The sequence below is a fragment of the Pipistrellus hanaki genome (genome assembly GCF_964339955.1).
Source record: "Pipistrellus hanaki genome assembly, chromosome: 1".
Lineage (NCBI taxonomy): Eukaryota > Metazoa > Chordata > Mammalia > Chiroptera > Vespertilionidae > Pipistrellus > Pipistrellus hanaki.
Window position 1 is genome coordinate 161,082,857 of NC_140503.1, and position 27,270 is coordinate 161,110,126.

The following is a 27,270-nucleotide window of genomic DNA, read 5'->3' on the forward strand; positions in this document are numbered from 1 at the left end:
CACATGTAATCAACCCTGTAAAGTAAACAGCAGCATTTAAAACCATTTAGAACCATTATTAACAAATACAGTCAGCAAGTAAAAAAACTTTTTTTTTAAAGTATATGTGTAGGCTATATTTGGACCATAAGACGCAGGGACTTTTCCCCCCACTTCTGGGGGGAAAAAAGTGCGTCTTATGGTCCGAAAAATACGGTACTTTTGCCCACCTCTGCATAATTTTATTTCAGGGTCTCTGTAGTAGATAGAAGCAGAAGTGATTGTACTCATTATGCACAAAGAGGAAATGGTCTTTCCCAGGGTTAAGTTCCTAATCCTGATAGATGAAAAAAGTGGAAGGCCTCATTTCTGTATCTCAGACACAGGCAGAATTAAACTTCTGTGCATTAGATGGCTGTTTACAAAGTGCTTCAATAAGAGAAAAAAGAGGTCACCAAACAAGCATTATTTTATAAAGACTAGACTTGATTATATACTAGAGACCCGTTGTACAAAGATTCGTTCAGTAGGCCTTCCTTCCCCTGGCTGCCGGCACTGGTTTTCCTCCAGCACCCGGGACCCAAGCCTTCCCTCTGGCCAGTGCCTTCCATCTTCACGGAGCCTTTAGTCTTCGCTCCAGTCGGAGCACCGCTCCTGCAGCTCCCTCCGCCCCCCCCCCCCCCCCTGTCATAGCAGGCGTCCTGCCTCGCCTGGCCACTCTGTGCCTGCATGCACGCTGCCCAGTGGCCCAGAGCTGCTGGGGGGGGGGGGGTCCACCGCCATCTTTGTTGGGTTAATTTGCATACCCACTCCTGATTGGCTTGTGGGTGTTGCAAAGTGACGATCAGTTTGCATATTTCACTTTTATTAGTGTAGATGTTGCCCTGCTAGCATTACTCACATGAATACTTTGGAAGATTATTCCAGGAGGGGTGGTGTTAGGTGCCCTTTGAAGTACCTAAGAATGAATGTCTTATGTTATTATCCTTTCATAGGCCTTTGTGGTCTTACCATCTTCTAAAGAAATAACACCCCATTGTAGTGTATGTGGAGGGAGGGATATCTTGACTCTGATTCTCTGTTAGGACATCTGTTTCTAGCTGTCTTAATGTTTAAATATAAAATTCAGAGAAGCAGTGGCATGTGGTAATAAGCTGGACTTGAAGTCAACCTACGTTATGTTTGAATTCTAGCGCTCCTACTGACTAGCTGTATGACAATTACTTAGTCTCTTTTTTAAAAAATATTTTTATTGATTTCATAGAGGAAGGGAGACGGGGAGAGAGATATAAACATCAATGATGAGAGAATCATTAATTAGCTGCCTTCTCCACGCCCCCTACTGGGGATCAAGCCCAGAACTCTGACATGTGCCCTTCAGTCTGCAGGCCAATGCTTTATCCACTGAGCAAACCAGCTAGGGCTACTTAATCTCTTTGAGCTTTAATTTCCTCATCTGCAAAACAACAAGTATAATTAATCTATCTTCCTCTTAAGGTTGTGGTGATGATTGTAATGAGGTAACATTTGTAAAGCAGTGCCTAACATATGAAAGCACTACATGTGTTAGCTGTTGTTATTGTTTGGTTATTTTGTAACACTTAAAGTATTTTTAATCATACTTTATCCTTATCAAAGTCCAGGAAGATAATTTTACATAACAAAAAATATAATTTTTAAGATAATTTATTTTCCCAATTAGTGTTACTCTCATCTTATTTAGTGATTTGTAAGAGATGGTGATAATCTTTCTAATGGTTTTTCTTGATTTCAGTATAGCTCTTGGAGCAGCATCCCTACTTCTTGTCATCACCTATCCACTAATGAAAAGAATTACGTACTGGCCTCAATTAGTCTTGGGTGAGCTTGAATTAACTGTTAATATTTTCTGTGATACCCCAAACTATACTTTTAGATGTAATATACATGCATACATACATGTACAATATGACAGATAAAATGTCGTCAGTCCTGAAATTTTCCAAACCAAGAAACATTGATAGATTGCTTCCCATATGCATCCTGACTGGGGATAGAACCTGCAACCTATATGTGTGCCCTGACCAGGAATCGAACCTGCAACCTTCTGGTGCACAGAACGATGTTCCAGCCAACTGAGCCACACCAGGCAGGGCAGATTTTCATATTTTGAAGAAGGACCTTAGCCATTTCTGACATACTATTACTAAAAAATCTTGAATATTTAATTTTCTGAAATGCTCTTTTAAAAATCTAGGTATGTCATGAAGAAAAGCATTAGCTGCCTTGAGCCTACCTCTCAGGTGCCCTGAAGACTTTGGGGGCTGGAATAGAAAGCACTCCGAGCAGGAGAACACAGGTTCAAGTGTGTGTGACAGCTCAGCCACTTCTCTGGGATCCCTTTCTGTGCAGCCTTCCTTAGACTTCCCCGGGGAAAAGTTATAGCCCTCTGGGCTCCCACAGCCCTCTGTCAAGACACTTACTCATTGTAACAGCATCAACTCAGCAAGAAGATACTGAGAGCCTCCTCTGTCTCCCCAGTAATAAATTGTAAGTGCCTGAAGGACAAAGCATTCATTACATTTGAATGGCTCAGCATTTCACATAGCACTTGACACATCCCAGGAATTCAGTAAATGTTTATTAGTAGAAAGAGAGGTAGATAGGAGGTAGGTAAGTCAAAATCCTTTGCAAAAACATCTAGTAGTCTTTTATTCTTAGAGTAATCTAAAGTGTTCCTAAAACTATTTTAGTTCTTTGAAATCCCCTCCGCTCCGCCCCGCCCCGCCCCCCTCACCCCCCAAGTAAATAAAAGAAGAACCTAAAGCTACTCCAGAAGTTCATTTGATGCTGACTGCAAAGTTGTGGTGGAATACTCATTTTTTCTAAGATCCTCTCATTCAGTGTGTTTCTTTTTATTTAAATACACACACACACACACACACACACATCATTCTCAACTGATCACGGACTCCTTAGGTAAATGGAGGATAAGCATTCCCCATCTATAAGATAATATTAAGAAAGCTGTTATATTTACTTCAGATATTTATTGAACCCCTAACTTTTACTTTGTGCCAGCAATCACACCAAGTACTAGGAAAATCGAAGTGACTAAAACATTCGCCATCTTGATGGAGCCGGAGAAGGGGACAGTGATGAACAGAGCGTTGCAGTATAGTGTACTGGCACACACGAGGGCTGCGGGCCCACAGGGGAGAGGTCCTCCGTCAGCTGAGGAGAGAGTCCGAGTAGAAACAGGCAACAACGGAGAAAAGGGGCTTCTGAGAAAAGACGTTTGGGATCCATTGAGTTTGAGGTGGCAGAGGGCCTTGCAGTCGGAGATGTCCGGCAGACAGTCCAGGGGCTAGTCTGAAGACAGAAGGCCCATACAAAGAGATTCGGGAGTCATCAGCATGTAGTCCTCAAAGAGGGTGGGCTTGTGAAATAAATAAGGGTCCTGTCTATACCCTTCTTTCTGTACCTAGAGGGGAAGTAGAGTGATAATGGAAAGGTCACAGGATTTTAACTCAGTTCTAAGTTCAGGCCCCGGCATCTATTATTTATTGACCATGCCAGTTACCATACTAGGTAGGATAAATGTTCTCATGAAACCTATGTATTGGGGATATTCTTTCTCTTAGCTGTGTTATTTTAACTGTTTGTTCGCCTGTCTGAACCTGTTTTCTTTTTCTTTATTTTTTCTTTATTTTTTAAAACATATTTTATTGATTTTTTACAGAAAGGAAGAGAGATGGATAGAGAGTTAGAAACATCGATGAGAAAGAAACTCCGATGAGCTGCCTCCTGCACACCCCCTACTGGGCATGTGCCCGCAACCCAAGGTACATGCCCTTGACCGGAATTGAACCCAGGACCTTTCAGTCCGCAGACCGAAGCTCTATCCACTGAGCCAAACTGGTTTCGGCTGAACCTGTTTTCTTTTTTAGAAAATGTAGTGAATAACTACCACAGAGAGCTGAGAGAATTTAAGGAAGAAACGTATTAGAAAACAGCATACACAGAAGCACTTAATACAAGCTGATGTCCCTCTCTCTCCCTTTGGAATTTGGAAGTCCAATTAGACTTTTCCTCTCTCTCTGTTTCATTCCTTGTAGGGTTCACTTTTAATTGGGGAGCACTACTTGGATGGTCTGCTGTGAAAGGCTCCTGTGATCCATATGTTTGCCTGCCTCTTTATTTTTCTGGGATTATGTGGACTCTGATATATGACACTATCTATGCCCATCAGGTAAAGAAACACCCTTTTTCTTTAGCTTAGTTGTTTTAAAAAAAAAACAAAAAAAAAACTTTAAGAATCAAACTAAAGGGAAAATATTTTTTTCTAAAAACATCATTCATACTTCCATGATACCAACAAAATATGTCTATTTCATGTGCATGTATATTTACCAAAGAGATAAGCTCATTAATTTTATTTATAATAATTTAAATAGCATTTACTATATGCCAGACACTGTTTTAAATACCTTGCAAACACTAATTTAACTCTCATAATAACCTGAGAGGAAAGCACTTTTATTATCTTTATTTTGCAGATGAGGAAACATGCCTGGCAAGTAATATGTCTGTGTCACATAGTTAGTGGATGGCAGAGCTGATATTCAAACCCAAACAACCTCCAGGGTCTGTGCTTTTAAGCACTACCCTCACCTGCCCTTTTGTTGGTGCCTCTAATCATTGCACCAGGCAGCTTCTTTACCTGGTATAGGTAATAAATGTTTTCCTGGATTTTTACCTGTTTTTGTCATTAATGCTTTAAGACTGGGTAATAATACATCATAATTTTTTAAAACAATTTGAATATGTTGGCCATTTCAGTCATTTCTGAATTTCTGCAATTAGAAATAGTATTGTTTTAATTACTACTGTCTATAACTATGAGCTTTTCAGGTAAATTTTTAGGAGTGGTGTTACTTAAAGGACATAAATTATAGTTTTTGTATTGTCTTTCCATAAGTTTAATAAAAAAAAAAGTTATTTTTTTATTAAGTGAGCATTTTTTTTTTAATTTGTGATTTCAACAGGATTGAAACTAAAATTCAAGGAAATTATTAAGACTTGAGAACTCTGCAATAAGGAGCTCTATGAAGAATTTGAGTTGAGTTTTTCTTTGGTGTAGTAAAAGGGTAGTTAAAAGTCAGTAGGGTTATAAGAAGTACAGTGACATGTAGAAATAGAGCTGGAAGAGAATTTTAGCAGTAACATTTAACTTGGCTGTACATTCATTACTGATCATCTCATGTTCTGGATTACTCATTTGTGCATGGATGTGGTTAGGCTGGGCTGGCCTGCGGTGGGGGGGGAGGTGTGCCATGGGCTGTTGGCCGGCCCTGTCCCCTGGTCAAACTCTCGAGGGGACAATTTGCATATTAGACTTTTATTTATATAGGGTATAATTGTTCTTTAAAGACAGTGTCTTCTGGAATTAGGTAGTAGTGATGGTTGCACAACCTTATGAATATACTAAAATCATTGAATTGAAATATACTAAAATGGTGAGTTTTATGGTATGTCAGTAAAAGACAGACAATTTCTTATTACTTTCTGATGTTAGGACAAGACAGATGATGCTCTGATTGGCGTGAAGTCCACGGCACTGAGGTTTCGTGAAAACACCAAGCAGTGGCTCAGTGGCTTCAGTGTAGCGATGCTGGGGGCACTGAGCCTGGTGGGCGTGAACACTGGTCAGACCGCGCCCTATTACACTGCTCTGGCTGCTGTCGCAGCCCATCTGACTCACCAGGTATGAGCATCACCTTATTTTTCCCCTCATTCTTCCTTGCTATAAATTATAAATATTTTTAAATGAAAATATTTAAATGAAACAACCTCTGTGTTTACCAAGTAAGGTACTTCTTGAACTGGCTTGAATTGCCCCCTCCCCTGCCCCATCTTACCATATAATCTTACCATATAAGAGAGCTGTATTATTTTAAATAGGTAATCTAAAACTAAATGTAGATCTTTCCCTCTCTGATTTTTGGGGAATTACTTCTGGAAATTTTCAGCAATGTCTGAAGGTTGTGGGTTGAATTGAATTACTCTGAAAGCAACTGATCAACACAGCTTCACTTTAAAATGTGGGCTTCTGGGGATGCTTAGCAAACTGATTATTCATAGGTTTAGATCCCCCTGGTACAGAGACCAAGGCTGGTTAAGTCATGAAATTATAACATGTCTGAATTCTGCCTAGATTAGGGGTGTCGAACTCAATCAGAGAAGGGGCCAAAATCTAAAATCCAGCCTAAATCGCGGGCCGAATGGTTTACTGAACAGTCATAAACTGACAATGTCATAAACTGACAGCGGAGTGCAGTGATGACAGCGCGGTGCGGGCCACATTGCAAGGCCTGGCGGGCTGGATTTGGCCCGCGGGCCTTGTGTTTGACACATGTGGCCTAGATAGTAGGAAACTGTCATTTCAGGATATGTCCCCAGAACCCTTGCTTGCCCCTACAAGCTGATATTGTGAATCTGTTTTATTGATTTGTGAAAAATGAACTAAATCTCATTTTAATTAAATAGATTGATGCAAAAGTAATCCCAGATTGGAGAGGGTGTAGGCTGGGTTGAGGGACACCCTCCCCCCACCTTGTACACAAATTTCATGCACCAGGCCTCTATTTATAAATAAATGGGAAGGCTCACTAAAGGCATTTAGTGGGTGAGGACCAGGTATATTAAATATCAGCACATTAGGCAGCCCTATACAGTAGAGTTGTCCTGCCCAAATGTGACTTGTTCTCCGTTGAGAAACATTTTTCTGAAGAATAAAGCTAGAAATGGAGGGTAACAGCTATAGGAAGTAGATTTTAGATCAGTCAGTGGAAGAAAGGGTTTTCTAAGTAGAGCTGACAATAGCATGGGTTGCCTCTCAAAACATTCACACACCCATCATGGAGAAGTTTTTAGGGTGCAGCTTAGATGATACCCAGTGATATGGTAGATCTGTCTACATTGGGGAACTGTTTAGGTGCATTAAGGGCTTCCCATTGCTTAAAATTATATAGCAGAGTGCTGATATCTTCGCTGATGATGTGTTAGTGATGCCAGCAAGTCCATTCTGTACTAATGAACATTGTGTTCTTTTACAGATTTACACTCTAGACATTCACAGACCCGAGGACTGTTGGGATAAATTTGCCTCCAACCGAACAATAGGACTAATTATTTTTTCAGGGATTGTCCTCGGGAACTTGTGGAAAGAAAAGAAGACTGATGAAACAAAGAAAAATACAGATAGTAGAGCAGAAAATTAGCAATTGAAGTTTAGGAATTTTTAAATCAGACTTTTATAAAACCCTCAGGTCTTGTTACTGCATAATTAGATTTGAATAGGAGTCTTAACACTATATGTTAAAGAATTAAGAATCAGAAGATGAAGACTTCTAACATATTTGCCTGGATTTTGGTTCAGCTATTTACCAGCAAAATTCTGCCTCTGTCACAGAAACCTGGGACTCATCAGGATTTGAGATGACCTTGAGTATTTAAGTTGATGCTTTCTTTCTTCTGCTCCTTGCAATTCTCATCTGTGGTTATGGGAGTTGTATGAGTTTGGGCACTTTAAAAGAAACCTGACATGTATCTCATCTAAATGTCAGCAAGAAAAATGGACTCATTTTTTAGGGAAAAGATTAAAACTGCCACAGAAAGTTGGGCCTTATTGTTCTTTATTTTGACCTTTCCTCACTGCCAAAAGCTGGTTAAGGGTACTGTTCCTTTACCCCTTCATAATGTTCTCAACATGGCTGCTGAGTGATGTTCTTGCAACCCATGTAAAATGTCTTTCCTTTGTTCAGAACCCTCCAGAATCTTCACTGGACACTCACTACAAACTAAAGTCCTATTCTCTGCTGGGCCTCCATGATCTGGCCTTGTCTGACTATTCTCCTCACTCCTTTTCAGCCTCTCTGGCCTCCTCACTGTCCCTCAACAAGCTGGGCAGACTTCTCCCAAGGACCTTTGCATTTACAGTTCCTTTGACTGCAATGCTCTGCTTGAATTATGTCATTGTCCTTCACTGCAGGGCTCTTCCTAAATATTACCTCCTTGAAGAGGCTTTTCCTAACTTATTTAAGTGGCTCTCATGGAGGGTGAGGCATGTGGGGAGCCAGTCATTTGTGTATGTTAGTTGTGGGCAGCAATAAAGGCTGAATTGCATGATGATGATGATGCAGCTGACAGAGCACTCATCAGGCACTGATGAATGGGCAGAGGGAAAGGCAGTGACTGTTGATTCAGCAAACACAGTGGCTAGCCTGCAATGGGAAGGCTTTAATGCCTCCCAAACGGCCCCTCATTGCAGACAGATCTACCATGTCACTGGGTGTCATCTAAGCTGCGTCCTAAAAACTTCCCCGTAATGGGGCAACTGGAATAATGCTCAGCTATAGCAGCAATGCAGTGAAGAAGAGGAATAGAAACATACCTTACCTTTGGGGAAATATGGTAGGTTTCTATTTTACCTCATTCTGACACTGCATCAGAATAAATAAAATTTAAATCTATGTTTTCTGTTATCCTAGAGAGAGAGAGAGAGAATATTGCAAAAATTACACAGTCTTTCTAGAAAATATAGTAAAGAATAAAATATAGAACTTAGCCTGGCCAGTGTGGCTCAGTTGGTTATCCTGTACACTGAAAGGTGGTGGATTTGATTCCTGGTCAGGGCACATACCCAGGTTTTGAGTTTGAGTTTGAAGCCTAGTGAGGGCATGTACGGGAACAGCCAATTGATGTTTCTCTCATTCTCCCTCTCTAAAAAAAATCATTTTTCAAAAATACACAGTTTAAGCACAAGGGGGATATCTTTAACAAAAGAAGTGAAAATAGAAAAGGGCTATACCTCTTTATACCATCTCTCATAGTACAAAAATTTTGATCTCTAAATGCTACTTTCCAATCTTGGACTCTGGAAGAACGTTGGGCAAGATAAATGTGAGGCCTGCTTTAGCACCTCCTACTTTGTATCTGGGAGGAAGCCTTAGGTGGAATCCCTTTTCCATGGGGAAAAAAGCTCCAGTGTCTAAAAGAGCAAAGATTCTATTGAGGACTGGCTACAGAATTTGCCAAAAATCTAATCTTCAGGTTGGCTACATAATTTTCAAATCATCCTATATTTTAAAATGTTAACTTACTAGCACTGATTCCAATTAAAGGAGGTAAAATGCAATATGTTTCCCTTTTCTTTCATTTTCCTAAGCAAGTGGACGGAAGTTAATATGGAACAAACATTAGAATTGACAAAACTCCCACAGCCATTTGTGATAAATGGGAACAGGGAGAATATAGTTAAACATCCATAGAATTGCTTGCTGTCAAAAGCTGCTTAAATTTCGTTGAATTATTTCAGTTCTTTGTAATTTCTCCTCCTGGGTAGAAAGGCTGAAAAAGTAAAGTGGGTAAGGAGCAGGTGGCAGGGGGAGTGGGGTGAGGGGAGATGAAGTACATTATTAGCCTCTAAAGTCGCAGAGATAAAACAATTCAGAGCTGCAAAGAAGTGCAGCCGTCATCAATCTAGTATCAGGTTTGTGGCCACACAGTCGTAGGGGGAAGGGAGTATTGTAACTTAAGGTAGGAGGCACCACTCCTCCCTTGGGAGATTCACTCAGTGAAGAAGCCCCAGTCCCGTCTGCTGTGGCAGAGTCGTCCTGAGGTTGTGAACTGGACAGTTAGCCAGTGTAGGTTTATGGTGAGGGTAGAGGTAGGTAGGGTGGGAGCTGCTGGAGACCAAGATCAACAGTAATTAATACAAATGTGAGGAGTCTGGCAGAAGGCTGACCTGGACTCCTTTTGATATTCATAGGGTGAATATTTACATTTTATTACCTACTGCTGACTCAGTGGCCTAAAGCAAACTCCCCCAAACCTGATAATCTTACTGCTTATTAAACATCACCATTGATATGTCCGTTTGCATTCCTATAAGTCAATTGTGTTTCTAGTAAATGAAAGCAGCTGGGAAAGGAGATTCAGTGGAACTTGACTATTACAGTTAAGTTTTCCCTGGCTTCCCCCCATAATCAAATTAATGTTTGTCTTGTGTGTCAATTTGTGCGTCAGCTCTTTCTCCAAGCCTTTGAACCCAAAAGCCACGCTGGCCATGGCTTTTCACAGGGAGCCACAGAAAACCTGGCTGGCGTCTGAAAATTGTGACACGTACTGCCTCTCCCTCTATCTGGCTTTCATCTGCCAAACTTGGGCTGTGTTGTGAAGATTAAACGAGACTATCATATTAAATAAAAGCCTGTTATGGGCTTAATTGTATTGCCCCCGAATTCACATAGGAAGCCCTAATCCCCCAGTAACTCAGAATGTAACTACGTGGTGATAAGGTCTTTAAGGAGATTATTAAGTTTAGATGTTATTAGAGTGAGCCCTAATCCATTATAACGGTGTCCTTATAAGAGGAAATCTGGACACACAAAGAGACACTACACAGTTGCACACACACAGGGAGAGAGAGAGGAGAGAGACAGAGAGAGGAGAGAGAGAGAGAAAGAGAGAGAGAGAGAGAGAGAGAGAGAGAGAGAGAGAGAGAGGACTGAATGCTCAGGGAGAAGGCCATCTGTAAGCCCAGGAGAGAGGCCACAAGAAACCAACCCTGCCAACACCTTGATCTCATATTTCCGGCCTCAAGAACTGTGAGGAAATAAGCTTGGGTTGTTTAAGCCACCCAGCCCATGGTGTTTTGTTACGGCAGCCCTCGAAGGCTTAGTAAAATACAAAGACCTAGTATAAACCTGGCACACAAAAGACTACAAATGGAGTTCCCTAGGAAGTTCTCACTTTCCCACACCAATCCTACCTTTCTTTCCTAAAGTAACACGAGTCTCATCCCTTACAGCAGGCAGGCTGAACAAAACCCTCCTAAGATGTCCATGCCCTAGTCCCCAGAACCAGTACCATTGCAGATGTGATTGAGAAGGATCTGAGGTAGGGACAGGAGTCTGACTTATCCAGGGTGCAAAGGAATCACAGGGGTCTTTAAAAGAGGGAGGCAAGAAGGTCAAAGTCACTGGGAGATGTGACAATCAAAGCAGGAAGTTAGAGTGATACAAGGAAGGGGTCATGAGCCAAGGAATGCAAGTCGCCTTTAGAAGCTGAGAAACTCGACACATTTGCTCTCAGAGCCTCTAAGAGAACCAGTCCTGCTGACACCTTGACTTCAGCCCAGTGAAACTGAACTGGGACTTCTGACCTCCAGAATTTTATGGTCAGAAATGTCTTTTTTTTAAGTCACTAAATTTGTGGCAATTCGTTATATTAGGTCTAGTAATAATTAATGTCGTTTTCTAATACTTTTTTAAATCGAATTTATTTAAACAATACAACAAAATTTAATCAACAATATAGTTGCCGTTGTTTTCTACTACTTGTGCCCAACGCTCAGGAAGCATTTTAATCCCTCTGTTGTAAAATTGTTGTGATTTTGATGCAAAAAATTCGGTCAATGCATTTTTGAGGCATTCTTCATTATTAATTTTTTTTCCAAGAAGAAAGTTTTGCAAAGAACGAAACAAATGGTAATCGGAAGGGGCAATATCAGGAGAATATGCAGGTTGAGGGAGAACTTCCCATTCCAACTGGCACAGTTTTTCAGCAGTGATTCTTGCAGTATGCGGTCGTGCGTTATCGTGGTGAAGAATTACGCCCTTCTGATTAATCAGCGCGGGTTCTTTTTCTCTTAAAGCTTGGGCTAACCTTTCCAATTGGGCACTATACACTGCACTTGTAATGGTTTGGTTAGATGGTAAAAGTTCATAATGAAGAATTCCTTTAAAATTCCACCAAACACACAACATCACTTTTTTCGCATGCAAGTCAGGTTTTGGCGTGGGCTGCGGAGCCTCATTTTTGTCCAACCATTGAGGCAGCCTTTTCAAATTAACATACAGCACCCATTCTTCATCTCCGGTAACAATTTGCTCTAAAAACGGCAAATGGTTTTGACGAGAGAGGAGCGAACTGCAAATTGTGACTCTTTGATTACGGTTGTTGTCCGTCAACTCATGAGGAACCCATTTTCCAAACTTTTGGACTTTGCCAAGTGCACGCAATTGATTGGAAATTGTTTTTTGTGAACAATTTAAAGTTGTCGCAAGCTCTTGTTGGGTAATTTGAGGATTTTGCACCAAAAGAGCTTGAAGAGCTTCTTGATCAAAATTGGACACACGGCCTCGACCACTCTTGTCATCTAACGAAAAATTTCCCTCGCGAAATTTCTCAAACCAACGCTGGCATTTTCTGGCACTAACTGCATCTTGACCAAGAGCACTACAGATGTTTTTTGCAGCCTCACTTGCTTTTCTTCCTAATTGGAACTCATAAAGCATGCAGTGCTGAATATGCTCTTCATCCGCCATCTTCTTAGCCCTAGTTTTGCAACAAAAACCAAACCAAACACAAACTTTTTCAAGCAAAACTTGTTAATTGCACTTCACACGTTCTGTAGATACCACGTGTTTGAAGGTTATGTCAATACAAGTCAACACCAAGCAAGATTTTAAACGAATGTTTAAAAACAACATTAATTATTACTAGACCTGATAGCAGAAACAAGTAAACTAACACAACTATTCAGGTTCTGATTGGCCTGTCCCCTGAACTGCCCAGAGCGCTTGGCTGGTCCCAGCTGAGGAGTTGCAAGTCCTGAAAAACAGCTTGTTTGAATCTCTGCTTTACCACTTGTTACTTGGATGATCTTGGGCCAGTTACCTGGTTCAGTTTCTCAAATGAAGCTAAAAATAGTACCCTTCTCCTGGATTTAAAAATCATGTCTCCAGCTATTAGAATGAAGATTCTATAATAACTGGGACTTCGTCTTATTCACTGAAATAACCCCAATACATCATACTGTAGGTACTCAATAAATATTTTTGATTTATCAGTGAGTTAACATTAAGTATTTTCCAGACTTGGTGTTAAGTTCAATAATCAGGAATTATTAATGTCATTCAACAACATATAAAGTTTCACAATGTGAGGTGCCATAATAAAAATATAGATGTTTTTTCATGTACATGTGATTAAAACCATGTAAAAATATGTATAATGAAGACTAAAGAAACAAAAATAGAAAGATAGGTCATGGGTACAAGGTTATTATAACATTGCTTAATAACAAAATGGGCAGTGGTTCTAAATTTCATGTTTTAAGCTAATCTATGAATATAACCTTTACCTATTCCAGTGTTACTTTTACCTTTTAATATTTACATTTTAAAGAGACTTCAAGATAACTTTTTGTAGCCCCTATAAAAACAAAGGAAAGATTATTATTATTATTTAATAAGTTCTTTCCAAAATAAAGGAGTGAGTACTAAAGGAAGGCTTGTAGCTGCAGCTTCAGACTTCCATGTCTTCCTTTAAGTAACAATCCTTGCCCAATCCTTGTCTGAAAAAAATTACAGTCCTAAGAAAGAAAGCCAGCCCCAACAGAACACTGACATTGAGACATCCCTTTGGCTACCAGGAAGTCACACTATAAAACAGTCATATATCCATCTTCCTTTTAAACCAACAAGTTTCTTAACCAATGATGTCCAAAAGCTTCTTGTAATGTTAGTTTCTTAACCAATGATGTCCAAAGCCCATCCGTAATATTGGGCAATGAGTTGCCACACCTTCTCATTATCAGAAATATAAGACCAGGAAGAGTAATGCCACCTTGTTTGTCCTCAGAAATAACTGATAAAGAGCATGAAATTAAAAGCTGCCTAGTTTTCTTTTCTTCTCTCTTTTAAAAGTAATACTAAATGCATTTTTCTTAATGCAAAAGTGACATGTACATTGTGGAAAGTCCAGAAATACAACACACACACACACACACACACACACACACACACACAGGGGAAAATAAAATTCATTTTAGCATCATTATCCAAAAAAGATATGCACTATTAGCGCACTGCTAGTCATCTAGACTTTTTAAAAAATATATTTTATTGATTTTTTACAGAGAGGGAGAGAGAGTTAGAAACATCAATCAGCTGCCTCCTGCACAACTCTTACTGGGAATCTGCCCACAACCAAGGTACATGCCCTTGACCGGAATCAACCTGGGACCTTTGAGTCCACAGGCCAATGCTCTATCCACTGAGCCAAACCGGTTAGGGTGTCATCTAGACTTTTAATAGGCATATAAACATATCCTCCTATCTAATAAAGGGGTAATATGCAAATTAGCCATCACTCCATCACAAAGATGGTGGCGCCCATAGCCACAAGATGGCGGTGCCTAGGTGCCTCAGCCTCACTGGAGTCCCCTAGTCCTGGGAGGGGCTGCCGCTGAGACCAGGCAACATGAGTGGCCTGGCGGGACACTTGCTTTGTTGCCATGGAGATGCCCCAGAGTCAGAGGGCCTCTCAGGGACAGGGGGCCCAGCCTGCAGCTTCTGCAGCTGAGCGCAGGCCCAGAGAGGAGCAGGCCCACCTCCCACTACTTTCTCGGGAGGCAGAAGTGAGTGTGGGTGTCAGAAGCAGTTTTACTCCCTTCTGACACCCACACTCACTTCTGCCTCCCGAGAAAGCAGCTTGTCTACCACAGAAGCAGCGAGGCTCCCTGCAGCGTGCTGCAGCTCCTGGCCTACTACGCACAGTATCGTGGGATGGGCTACGCGTTTGTCTAAGCTCTAAATTCAGCCTTCATTATCTGCTCTGCAATAATGGAGCTGGACCCTATGAGCATTCCTTTGGCAATGACCGTGATATTCGTTTGGCTAGTAGAGGGCACTGGAGGGAGCCTGCAGGAGCAAAGGGATCCTCCTCCTGACTCACGAATGTTTCCCTTTGCTTCTTGCATCTACATGTGGCTGTTGGCAGCATTTGGTGGGGACATCCAGCCATGCTCCTCCCCAGTTGCTGTAGGCCAAATTCACACATTGAAGTCCTAATCCTCAGTACCTTAAAATGTGAGTGTGTTTGGATATAGGGTCTTTAAAGGGGTAATTAAAGTTAAAGGAGGTCATTAGGATGGGCCCTAATCAATCCAATATGACAGGTGTCCTTATAAGAAAAAAAAGATCACAGATGGGAAACCTTAAGAAGACACTAGAAGTTGGTGATCTACAAGCCAAGGAGGAAAGTCTCAGAATAAATCAACCCTGACAACACCTTTTTTTCTTGAATTCTAGCCTCAAGGACTATGAGGAAATACATCTCTGTTGTTTAAGCTACCCAATCTATGGCACTTATAATAGTTATGACAGCCCTAGGGAACGAATAAACCAGCTGTGCACATTAAGGCAAGCTCACAGCCCCAGTGCAGCACAGTGAGCACCTTGCAGCAGCCTGGTTGACCCCCGCCATAAAACGGATTTTTTTTTTTTTTTTTTTTTTGGGGGATGTATTTATTTTTTTTTTTAATTTTTTTTTATTAAATTATTATCTGTGTACATATTTTAACATTGCCCCCCCCCATACATACCCTCCCTCCCCAGAGTTTTGTGTCCATTGGTTGTACTTATATGCATGTATACAAGTCCTTTGGTTGGTCTCTTATCTCCCCCAGATCTCCCTACTCTCCCCGCTGTAATTTTACAGTCTACTTTTTGCTTTACTGTCTCTATATCTATCTTTTGGTTTGTCAGTTTATAATGTTTTTTAATATCCATAAATGAGTGAGGCCATGTGGTATTTCTCTTTCATTGACAGGCTTATTTCACTCAGCATGATGTTCTCTAGTTCTATCCAGGTTGCTGCAAATGATGAGAATTCCTTCTTTTTTATGGCAGCATAGTATTCCATTGTGTAGATGTACCAAAGTTTTTTGATCCAATCATCTGCTGACGGGCACCTAGGCTGTTTCCAGATTCTAGCTATTGTAGACTGTGCTGCTATGAACATAGGGGTGCATATATCCTTTCTGATTGGTGTTTCTAGTTTCTTGGGATATATTCCTAGGAGTGGGATTACTGGGTCAAATGGGAGTTCCATTTTCAGTTTTTTGAGGAAACTCCATACTGTTCTCCACAGTGGTTGCACCAGTCTACATTCCCACCAGCAGTGCACGAGGGTTCCTTTTTCTCCGCAACCTCGCCAACACTTGTCGTTTGTTGATTTGTTGATGTTGGCCATTCTGACAGGTGTGAGATGGTACCGCATTGTTGTTTTGATTTGCATCTCTCGGATAATTAGTGACTTTGAGCATGTTTTCATGTGCCTTTTGGCCTTCCTTCTGTCTTCTTTTGAAAATATTCTATTTAGGTCCATTGCCCATTTTTTAATTGGATCATTAATCTTCCTTTTATTTAGTTGTATAAGCTGTTTGTAGATGTTGGAGATTAAACCTTTATCAGTGTTAACATTTGCAAATATGTTCTCCCACACAGTGGGCTTTCTTGTTGTTTTGTTGATGGTTTCTTTTGCTGTAAAAAAGCTTTTTATTTTGATGTAGTCCCATTTGTTTATTTTCTCTTTAGCTTCCATTGCCCTAGGGGCAGTATCAGTGAAGAAGTTCTTTAGGCATATGTCTGAGATTTTGTTGCCTGTGGATGCTTCTAGTATTTTTATGGTTTCCCGTCTGACGTTTAAGTCCTGTATCCATTTTGAGTTTATTTTTGTGTATGGTGTAAGTTGGTGATCTAGTTTCATTCTTTTGCATGTATCTGTCCAATTTTCCCAACACCATTTATTGAAGAGACTGTCTTGACTCCATTGTATATTTGTGCCTCCTTTGTCAAATATTAATTGAGCATAGTGATTTGGGTTGATATCTGGGTTCTCGATTCGATTCCATTGATCTATATGTCTGTTTTTGTGCCAGTACCAGGCTGTTTTGAGAACAGTGGCTTTGTAATACAGTTTGAAGTCTGGTATTGAGATCCCTCCTACTTTACTCTTCTTTCTCAGGATTGCTGTGGCTATTCGGGGTCTTTTATTGTTCCAAATGAACTTTTGGAGAGTTCTTTCTAGGTCAGTGAAATATGCCGTTGGTATTTTAATGGGGAGTGCATTGAACCTATAGATTGCTTTAGGAAGTATGGACATTTTGATGATGTTGATTCTACCAATCCATGAACATGGTATGTTCTTCCATCTGTTTACATCTTCCTCTATCTCTTTTTTCAGTGTCGTGTAGTTTTCCGCATATAGGTCCTTTACTTCCTTAGTTAAGTTTATTCCCAGGTATCTTAATTTTTTTGGTGCGATGGTAAATGGAATTGCTTTTTTAGTCTCTGTTTCTATAAATTCGCTGTTGGTGTATAGAAATGCCATAGATTTCTTGGCGTTAATTTTGTATCCTGCTACATTGCCAAATTCATTTATTAAGCCAATTAGTTTTTTAATGGAGTCTTTTGGGTTTTTTATATACAATATCATGTCGTCTGCAAATAAGGATAACTTTACTTCTTCTTTTCCAATTTGGATGCCTTTTATTTCCTCCTCTTGTCTAATTGCAATGGCTAGTACTTCCAGTACTATGTCAAAGAGGAGTGGCGATAGTGGGCATCCCTGTCTTGTTCCTGATCTTAGAGGGAATGGTTTTAGTTTTTGGCCATTGAGTATGATGTTGGCTGTGGGTTTATCATATATAGCTTTTATTATGTTGAGATATGATCCTTGTACTCCCACCTTGTTGAGAGTTTTTATCAGGAAAGGGTGTTGGATTTTATCAAATGATTTTTCTGCATCAATTGATATGACTATATGATTTTTATCTTTCAACTTGTTTATGTGATGAATCACGTTTATTGATTTGCGGATGTTGTACCAACCTTGCATTCCTGGAATAAATCCTACTTGGTCATGGTGTATGATCTTTGTGATGCTCTGCTGGAGCCGATTCGCTAGAATTTTGTTGAGGATTTTGGCATCTATGTTCATTAGGGATATTGGCCTGTAATTCTCTTTCATTGAGTTGTCTTTATCTGGTTTTGGTATTAGGGTGATGCTGGCTTCATAGAAGGAGTTTGGAAGTGTTCCTTCCTCTTGAATTTTTTGGAATAGTCTGAGGAGGATAGGTTTTAGTTCTTCCTTGAATGTTTGATAAAACTCTCCTGTGAAGCCATCTGGCCCTGGGCTTTTGTTTGCTGGAAGCTTTTTGATGACTGTTTCAATTTCTTCCCAAGTCACTGCTCTATTGAGATTTTTAGATTCTTCCTGATTGAGTTTTGGAAGGTTGTATTTTTCTAGGAATATGTCCATTTCCTCCAGGTTGTCCAGTTTGTTGGAATAGAGTTGTTCGTAGTATTTTGTAACAATCCTTTGTATTTCGGCGGGGTCTGTTGTTATTTCACCTCTTTCGTTTCTGATTTTGTTTATTTGAGTCCTCTCTCTTTGTTTCTTGGTTAGTCTGGCTAGAGGTCCATCTATCTTGTTTATTCTTTCAAAGAACCAGCTCTTGGTTTTGTTGATCTTATGTATTGTTTCTTTGGTCTCTATGTCGTTTATCTGTGCTCTGATTTTTGTTATTTCCTTCCTTCTGCTTACTCTGGGCTTTTTTTGTTGCTCTTTTTCTAACTCTTTGAGTTGTAGAGTTAGATCATTTGTTACCCTTTTTTCCAGTTTTTTGCAATAGGCTTGTAGGGATATGAACTTCCCTCTCAAAACTGCCTTTGCTGTGTCCCATAGATTTTGGATAGTTGTGTTTTCATTGTCATTTGTTTCTAGGATGTTTTTAATTTCTTCCTTGATTTCTTTGGTAACCCAGTCCTTGTTTAATAGCATGCTGTTTAGTCTCCATGTGTTTGATTTCTTTGGATTTTTTTCATTGTAGTTAATTTCCAGTTTTATGGCACTATGATCTGAGAAGATGCTTGATATGATTTCTATCTTTTTGAATTTGAAGAGACTTTGCCTATGCCCCAAAATGTGGTCTATCTTTGAGAATGTCCCATGTGCGCTTGAGAAGAATGTATATTCTGTGGCTTTGGGGTGGAATGTTCTGAAAATGTCGATTAATTCCATCTGGTCTAGCAAGTCATTTAGGATTGATATTTCTTTGCTGATTTTTTGTTTAGATGATTTGTCAAAGGGTGACAGTGGGGTATTAAAATCTCCTACTATGATTGTATTGCTATTAATCTCTCCCTTAATGTCCTCCAGCAATTTTTTTATATATTGGGGTGCTCCCGTATTGGGTGCATATATATTTACCAGGGTTATTTCTTCTTGTTGGATTGCTCCCTTTAGTATTATGAAGTGGCCTTCATTATCTCTTGTTATGTCCTTCACTCTGAGATCTAATTTGTCAGATATAAGTATTGCTACCCCAGCTTTTTTTTCATTTCCATTCGCCTGGAAAACCTTTTTCCATCCCTTCACCCTCAGTCTGTGTGCATCCTTTTTTCTGAGGTGGGTTTCTTGTAGACAACAGATATATGGGTCTTGTTTTCTTATCCAATCCGTTACCCTATGTCTTTTGATTGGAGCATTTAGTCCATTTACATTTAAAGTTATTATTGATAGATACTGATTTGACGCCATTTTTATTCTATACCCCTGTGTTCCTTCTTTGCTTTCAATTTCTTTAATTTTACAGTAGACCCTTTAGCATTTCTTGCATTGCTGGTTTGGTGGAGATAAATTCCCTTAGTCTGTTTTTGTCTGTGAAGCTCCTGATTTCACCTTCACTTTTGATTGATAGCCTTGCTGGGTACAGTATTCTTGGATTCAGACCCTTCCTTTGCATGACGTTGTATATTTCATCCCATTCCCTTCTGGCCTGATAAGTTTCTGTGGAGAAATCAGTTGCTAGTCTGATGGGGGCTCCTTTATATGTAACTGTCTGTCTCTCTCTGGCTGCTTTTAAAATTCTTTTTTTGTCGTTGGTATTTGCCAGCTTAATTATAATGTGCCTAGGGGTGGATTTTCTGGGGTTCATTTTGCTTGGGACTCTGCGAGCATCTTGGATTTGTGTGGGTTTTTTCTTCTCTATCTCAGGAAAGTTTTCTGTCATTATTTCTTGAAATACGTTTTCCATGTCTTCCTCAATTCCCTTTCCTTCTGGAACCCCTATTATTCTAATATTGTTTTGTTTTGTATTGTCCCAAAGTTCCCTTAGACTTTCCTCCTGTTTTTTAATTTTTTTTTCCAGAAGCTGTTCTAATTGGGTATTTTTTTCCATCTTGTCTTCTAGCTCACTGATGCGGTCCTCTGCTTCTTCTAATCTACTCTTGATGCTTTCTATTGAGTTCTTTACAGTAGCAATGTCATTTTTCATTTCTTCTTGGTTCTTCTTCATTTCCTCTTGGGTCTTACTCATATTGTCAAATTTGTCTTCCATTCTTTTTAGCCATCTTATGATCATTACTCTGAATTCTTGCTCTGGTAGGTTGCTTGAGTCTATCTCGTTTACTTCCTTTTCTGGTGAAGCCTGCTTTTCTTTCATTTGCGGACTGTTTTTTGGTCTGCCCATTATCTAGGATGTCTGGTTGTGTAGTTCTCTCTCTCTCCTGCTTTGATTTAAGGGCACAAAATACAACACAACCAGGTACTACACACAGGCACTGAATAGAATTGTGTTTGCAATATTAATAACCACCAATAATGGTGACTAGAACCCGGCTAACAAAAACATACAATCAAACAAAAAGCATAGGCAAATCAATCTTATATATAAAAAAAAAAAAGCATACAACTTCAATATAGTTAACATTCAACATACAACTTCAAAGAGTTAGAGAGATAGACTGTTTTTTTGTTTTGTTTTGTTTTGTTTTGTTGTTAGGACAACTACGAGGGAGGTGTGAATGGGCTTGGAGCAGGTAGTTGGAAATTAGATATATACAAGTAGGGTGAAATTTTAGGAGGGGGTAGACAGAAGGAATGGGGAAAATCTAGAGCAGGAAAGGGTTAAGATACACGGGGTACCAAAGGAAAAGATCGGAAAGAGGGTGAAGGCATAAAGGTAGGGTTGAGATAGAATAAAGCGTTGGAGAAGGAAAGATAGATAAAGACTGTAGAACAGTAATCCTGAGATAAAAAAAAATCTATATAATCAAATGAAATAAAAATAATAAAAAGAAATAAAAGAAAATAAGATGAAAAAGGTAAATTAATAGTAGTAATAATGTTGATTACATATACAATGTAATAATTATAAAGATAAAATCAAGTGAGGAAAAAGAAAAAAAAATAGTTTCTTGAGTAAACGTTGCAAATAATGAAAACAAAAATAAAAAACAAAAATTTAAAAATTAAAAAAATAATAATAAAATTTAAAAAATTTAAGTAAAATTTGCAGTAATGAAGGTCATTCGCTTCCTCTATTGTTATGATCCAGTCCTGATTTTTAGGCAGGTTTTGCTTTGTTTTTATTACACTCGAGTCAATTTGTGAATTAGCCTCTGGGGGCAGCGTTTCTAGGTTGAGTTTCCAGACTCTAGTCTAGAGCCTCTCCAGCTTTTTTTTTTTTTTTTTTTTCTCTCCGCCCTCTCTGCAGCAGGAACTATGGAGGGGGGAGGGGGCAGGCCCGAGCAACTGCAATCTCCGGCAACTCTCCGATATCCCTCCGAGCCAGATCCAAATGTGTTGCTCTTTAGATATCTCCCCTGTTAGGAGCCCCGTCCACTCTCACGGGTGACACCCGCCCAACAGCGGGGGCTAATACTTGTAATCACTGCCTTTGTCCTCCAGCTTCCGCGAGCGCGGGCGCACAGGCTTTTTATCTTCGCCGCGAGCACTCTCCACCCTCTCCCCGGGAAATCTGACCTTTTCGCCGAGCAGTGGGGTATTCCAATGCAGTCAGGTGTTCGCACCGCCTGGGATCCGCGTTCTGAGGGGCACCGCTGCTTGGTGGTCGCTGCGGCTGTGGATATTCAGGCCTCTGACACGATCCTATCTTCCTCTCAAGATGGTGAGGTTTCCCCGTGCAAGCCGGTAGGTAGCTCCGGGCAGGGACACAGCCCGCGTGGGTGCTTCCCTGTGAGGGGCACCTCCGTCAGCAGACCCCCAGCAGTTTCTTCTGGTGTTCGCTGTCTCCCAGCTTGCTAATAAACACTCACAGCACAAGACCATCAGCTTCTCTCTCTTTCTGCTTCGGGAGCGGGCTCAGAATCCGCCCATCTATTCTTCCGCCATCTTACCTCACCATAAAACGGATTTTTGATGCCCAAAATCTCTTCACAGGCCATCACCAGCCTTCATTCTGCTCTCCAGAGGGGCTTGCCAGTCTTGCCCACATGTACTCCAGGGATGTTTCTTGCTTGCTCAGCGCCCCTGTCCCCAAGAAGGGTATTTCCTGCTTGTCTGGTAGCTATAGGCCAGCAACTTGGCCATCAGCCGGCGGGCTATAACCACTCCTTCTCCAATAAGGTTTGAGTTCCAGCCTTATTGGAGAAGGAGTGGTTATAGCCCGCCGGGAGTCTCTCCCCTCTCCTTCCGAGTTTGTTTCTTCCTTGGGTACTTTTTTTTAGCCTAAGTATTCTTTTTTTTTTTTTTTTTTTTGAATTGCACCAGCATCATTTATTGAAGTCTCCCTTTCTCTCTCCCCCCCCCCCACTGAATTCCAGTGATGCTCTTATTATAAATCAAGAATGTATGTATTTGGATTTATTTTTGGACTTTCAATTGTGTACCATTGACTTGTTGATTTCTTGCTCCAGTGCCAAACTGATTTAATTACTCCTACTTTTAAAAAAAAACTTTCAGGAGGAGGGAAGATGGCGGCGGAATAGACGGACGTGTCCTGAGCTTTGTCACGGGGCGGGTGAAGGGAGCAGCTGAAACGAGTGGAATTCAGCCCGAATTTGGCGAGGAGACGCAGCTGGTGAGGTAGTTTGCACCCGGGAAGGGCAGAAGTCCCCGTGGCTGAGGTGCGGAAGAAGGTGTGGGCTTGTGGAATCGGGGAAGAGTGGGTGGTGATCCAGGGGAGGTGGTGGTGGGTCTGTTGCTGAGTCCTTAGTATTCTTTAGAGTTCTCTTTGCCACTATTATACAGTTATACTTGACAATTCTTTATATTAAACTTTTCCTGTTCAAATTATGCTTGGGCTCCCTCTGGTACAGTCAGACTGATGCAGAACTGGTTTGGGGAGCAACCCTAAGAGGTAGACTTGTAAAGATGAAATTTGGGGGTTGGTTTTGTCATGCCCTTGGGTTTTTCGCACAGTGCTGCGCCCCTTGCCAATGAGAAAGGGGAGCTAGTAATCACTGGCACACTGGACATCACCATCAGTCACCTGTGCTTGGCTGTAATGAGGTGTAAACGGAAGCAAATGTCTTAGGAGCCCAAGTGGTCTGTACTTGACTTTATGGAAGTCAGTGATGGCCATAAGGAATGTGGTGTGAGGCTGATTTTTCTGAGTGCCTTTGAGCACTTACAGAAAGAAAATGACAACCTCAAACCTTTTGACTGTCAGCTCAAGTCACAGCTGGAGAACCAAAGAGTTCATGACAGCCCTAAGAGGATCTTTTTTTTTTTTTTTTTTTTTTTTTTTTTTACCCAGAGGACTGATATTGCTGAAAATTAAACATAAAATTTGATTGAATGGGTTGCTGAATGAAAACAATGGCTGAATTTAGTTCCTGAGCCTCTCTTTCCTGAGGAAGCAGCCTGCAAACTAAATCAAGCAAACTAGCCTTCCTTTACGTCAAGCATGTCAAACTCAAAGTCTAACACAGACCAAATAAACAAGGTTTAAGTTTATGTGGGCTGCAAAAAAAAACAACAAAAAACAAAAAAAAAACTTCAATTTTCATAGAAACATAGGCTTATTTTGATAGAGACATCTATACCATAAAGAGGTAATATGCAAATTAGGCAAGGACTCCGTAATGGGTCATGACCAGACAGGAGGAGGTTGCGTGCCCAGGAGAGGCCTGGAGATGGAGACTGAGGCAGGGGGGCCTGACTGAGCTGGCGTGGTGGCTCGGGTGGCCCTGGAGCAGACACAGGCAGGAGGGCTCGGGGGAACTCCAAGTCAGGAGCAGGTTGCAGCTCCCCACGGTGCCAGTTCGGCCCCCTATGGCTCCGATGTTGGCCAATGCTGCACAAATCAGGCAGAGTCCTGGCCCCCCACAGGGTGCCTCCTCGCACAGTGGGAGGGGCCATGTCTCCTTGCATGATTTCATTCGCACACTGGGCCTCTCGTGCTGAATACAAAGGGCTGAAATAAATAAGTAATCATTAATATAAAATAATAGAACATTTTAATTAAAATTAATATTTTTCTTGAACATTAACTTATCAGACACTGAATAACTGCACAAATTAATAAGTGTAACACAAATACACCTATTTTTCTTGTTCTCCAAAAGTGAAATATTTCCTGTTGCGCACACCAAACAAGTCAGTTCAAGACTAATGATGTGGCAATCAGCTGTTAAAATATTTGCTGCTAGTATTAGTGGAGAGAAGTAGTGTGCCTGCACATAAGGTGAAAAAGGAAATTAATGCAACATGATTATAGTAATCAGTCATTAGTGAACACTGTAGTCTGTTATTAATAACTAGTGGCCCAGTGCCCCTCAGCCCAGCCTGCACTCTCTCCAAAGTGGGACCCCTTGGGGGATGTCTGACTGCCTGTTTAGGCCCGATTCCTGTGGGACCAGGCCTAAACCCGCAGTTGGACATCCCTCTTGCAATCTGGGACCTGCTGGCTCCTAATCACTCACTTGCCTTCCTGCCTGATCTCCCCTAACCGCTCTGTCTGCCAGCCTGCTCACCCCCAACTGCCCCCTCACCATCGTTCTCACCTTCAACTGCCCCCCTTTGCTGGCCTGATTGCCCCCAACTGCCCTCCCCTGTCAGCCATCTTGTGGTGGCCATCTTGTGTCCACATAGGGGCAGCCATCTTGAAAGGGGTCTTTTAGTTCTGGCCTGTTTGGCTCTGTGATTGGAGCATCAGTCCCCAGACTGAAGGGTCACAGGCTAGATTTTAGTGGAGGGCACATGCCCAATTGAAGGCATGGTCCTTGGCCAGCTGCATGTGGGAGGCAACCAATTGCTGTCTCTCTCACATCTATATTTCTCTCTCTGTCTCTCCCCCTCCCTTCCATGCTCTCTAAAAATCAATGGAAAAAATCCTCAGGAGAGGAGTAAGGAAAAAAGAAAGGGGTCTTTCATTCTGTTCAGGTCCTAATACAATCACTCCCTATATGACTAGACACATAACCAAGGTTAAATCTCAGCACATTCCAACAGGACAGGCACACACTGTGACCCAGGAAGATACAGTCTAAGAAAACTGCCACAATTTTCTAGCATGTTTCATCAGAAACCTGGGGAGCATGTGCGATTTCATCCCTAAAGATATTAGAACAAGAAGAGTGGAATGTAGCACTAGGTCAGACCAAATGCGTCGAGATGAGTGCTCTTCCTGGAGAGCTTTCTGGGCATCATGTGGAGGAGGAGATCCAAGGCTTAGACTCTAAGCCTTAGAGAGATAGGAACATTGGACTGGGCTTCTCATGGGTAACCTATGTGTCCCCCTCCCAGCTAAATTCCAGGCAGAGGTCAGAAACCTCTCCTGTCCTGAAGATACCCGCCTTCCTGGAAAGCTGTGTTTGCTCTCTTTTTCAGGCTAAGTGTGACTGTGGGGGATGGATCCATCAAGAGGAGCCTGCTGATTTCTATAGGGATCATGGGACCCCAGAGTAGCAGAGGCTTCCTGGTGAGCTAAACTTGTCTCTAAAATATGATTGCATCCGCCTGACTAACCCTTTTATGCACTTCCATTGACATTGTGCCAGGGGTGTAGACAACTGGTTGTCCACCAACAAATCCATTCTGTCCTTCCTAGGTGCCTGGGTCCACCACACAGCCTCCCTAACAGAAAGGGGTGGTCACAGGGCTGTTTTGTCTGATGGAATGCAAGTAAAGGAATGTGTGCCTGGCCAGAGTGGAATATTCAGGTCTAGAAATCAGAAGAGGGAGATTTGCTTTGGAAACAAAGGTTTGGGAACCATGCACTTATTGAGATAATCCTAGGAGAGCGTGTGGAGTAAGTACATTAAAAGGGCTAGGACAGAGCCTTAAAGAAAATGGCATTTATATATACAAAATAACATTGAGTGTAAACTGTCATTGAAAAAAAACTTTTTTAGATTTTAAAGGAAAGAATTTATCTAGAAAAACAACAATTATCAATTAACTCAATTTAATATTAAATCAAGGTTTTAAGTTACATGAGGATGTTGGAAATTGTGTCCAAACTGACATATTGCAAAGCATAAATACTGCTGTGAAGGCATTTTTCAGAATCATCATTCAATTTAGTTAAACAACATTTATATTTTTTCATAATCTTTTTTAAAAATATTTTTTATTGGTTTCAGAGAGGGGAAACACTGAGCCACACCAGCCAGGTCATTTGTTATCATCTTAAATGCTATATAGAAATAATAGTTCATTTGATCTGTAAACCAATTGAAAAGGTTAGGAAGTTCATGAGAAAAAAATAAAACACCAAAATCTCCATACTAATAAAATAAAGAGAAAGACATAGTTATTACTCATTTTTTAAAACTAACATTATTGATACAATTCAATATTTCCAAAGATTTAACTATGTGTACTTGGATTCCCACTTATATTAAAGTGTTTCTGAGAAAGGAAAAAAACAATACAGAAAGCAAGCATTTATGGATGGAGGAGGAAGAGGAGTCTACAGAGAGGATGAAAAGGTGGTGAGGTATTAGGAAGTAAGCAGAACAATGATTTTCTAGAAGCCAAAGAGGGGACATGTCAAGAGAGTAGTGCCGAAACCAGTTTGTCTCAGTGGATAGAGCGTCGGCCTGCGGACTGAGGGGACCCGGGTTTAATTTCGGTCAAGGGCATGTACCTTGGTTGCAGGCACATCCCCGGGAGGGGTATGCAGGAGGCAGCTGATCAATGTTTCTCTCTCATCGATGTTTCTAACTCTCTATCTCTCTCCCTTCCTCTCTGTAAAAAATCAATAAAATATATTTTTTTTAAAAAAGAATGAGAGTAGGGAATAGCTCCAGATGCCTGAGAGAGGTCACACAAAGGCCAAAAAGTGTCTTTCGAATTTTTAGTGTGGACGTAGCCAGAGTGTGGTGGATTTAAAGTAAGAATTAAGAAAATAAAACGAGGCAACTTTTCAATAATTTTGGCTCTGGAATATGAGGAAAAGAAATGGGACAAGTTTTGACCATGGAGATCCAACCTAAGGATGCTTTTATTTGCCATCAGAAAATGAAGGGGAGAACATGGTTGGTGGTCTGAGGTCCCTGAGAGAGCAGGAATGGAATCACAGGTGGGGGAATTAATTTTTTCAACTCAAAACGGAAGTCAAACGTCAGATGGAACCTCATTGTGTCCATTTGCATAGCCTCTAATTTCATACTGCATCAACCAAGGACTCAGAACTTTACTTCTTTT

The 27,270-nt window shown here is 40.9% G+C and overlaps 1 protein-coding gene across 2 annotated transcripts in view; it reads left to right on the plus strand.

The window, feature by feature from the left end:
* Nucleotides 1–22,793, plus strand: part of COQ2 (coenzyme Q2, polyprenyltransferase) — a 28,547-nt gene extending 5,754 nt beyond the window's left edge. Inside the window, exons 4-7 of one of the 2 annotated variants that reach the window (XM_084884631.1) lie at nt 1,754–1,839; nt 4,077–4,210; nt 5,537–5,725; nt 22,579–22,793. In XM_084884631.1, the coding sequence (XP_084740757.1) occupies nt 1,754–1,839; nt 4,077–4,210; nt 5,537–5,725; nt 22,579–22,653 (484 nt within the window). In that variant the 3' untranslated portion in view covers nt 22,654–22,793. Of the gene's footprint in view, nt 1–1,753; nt 1,840–4,076; nt 4,211–5,536; nt 5,726–7,076; nt 8,741–22,578 lie in introns of those variants that run through there. The other variant, XM_084884630.1, reaches the window with a different exon arrangement.
* Nucleotides 22,794–27,270: the final 4,477 nt, after the last annotated feature.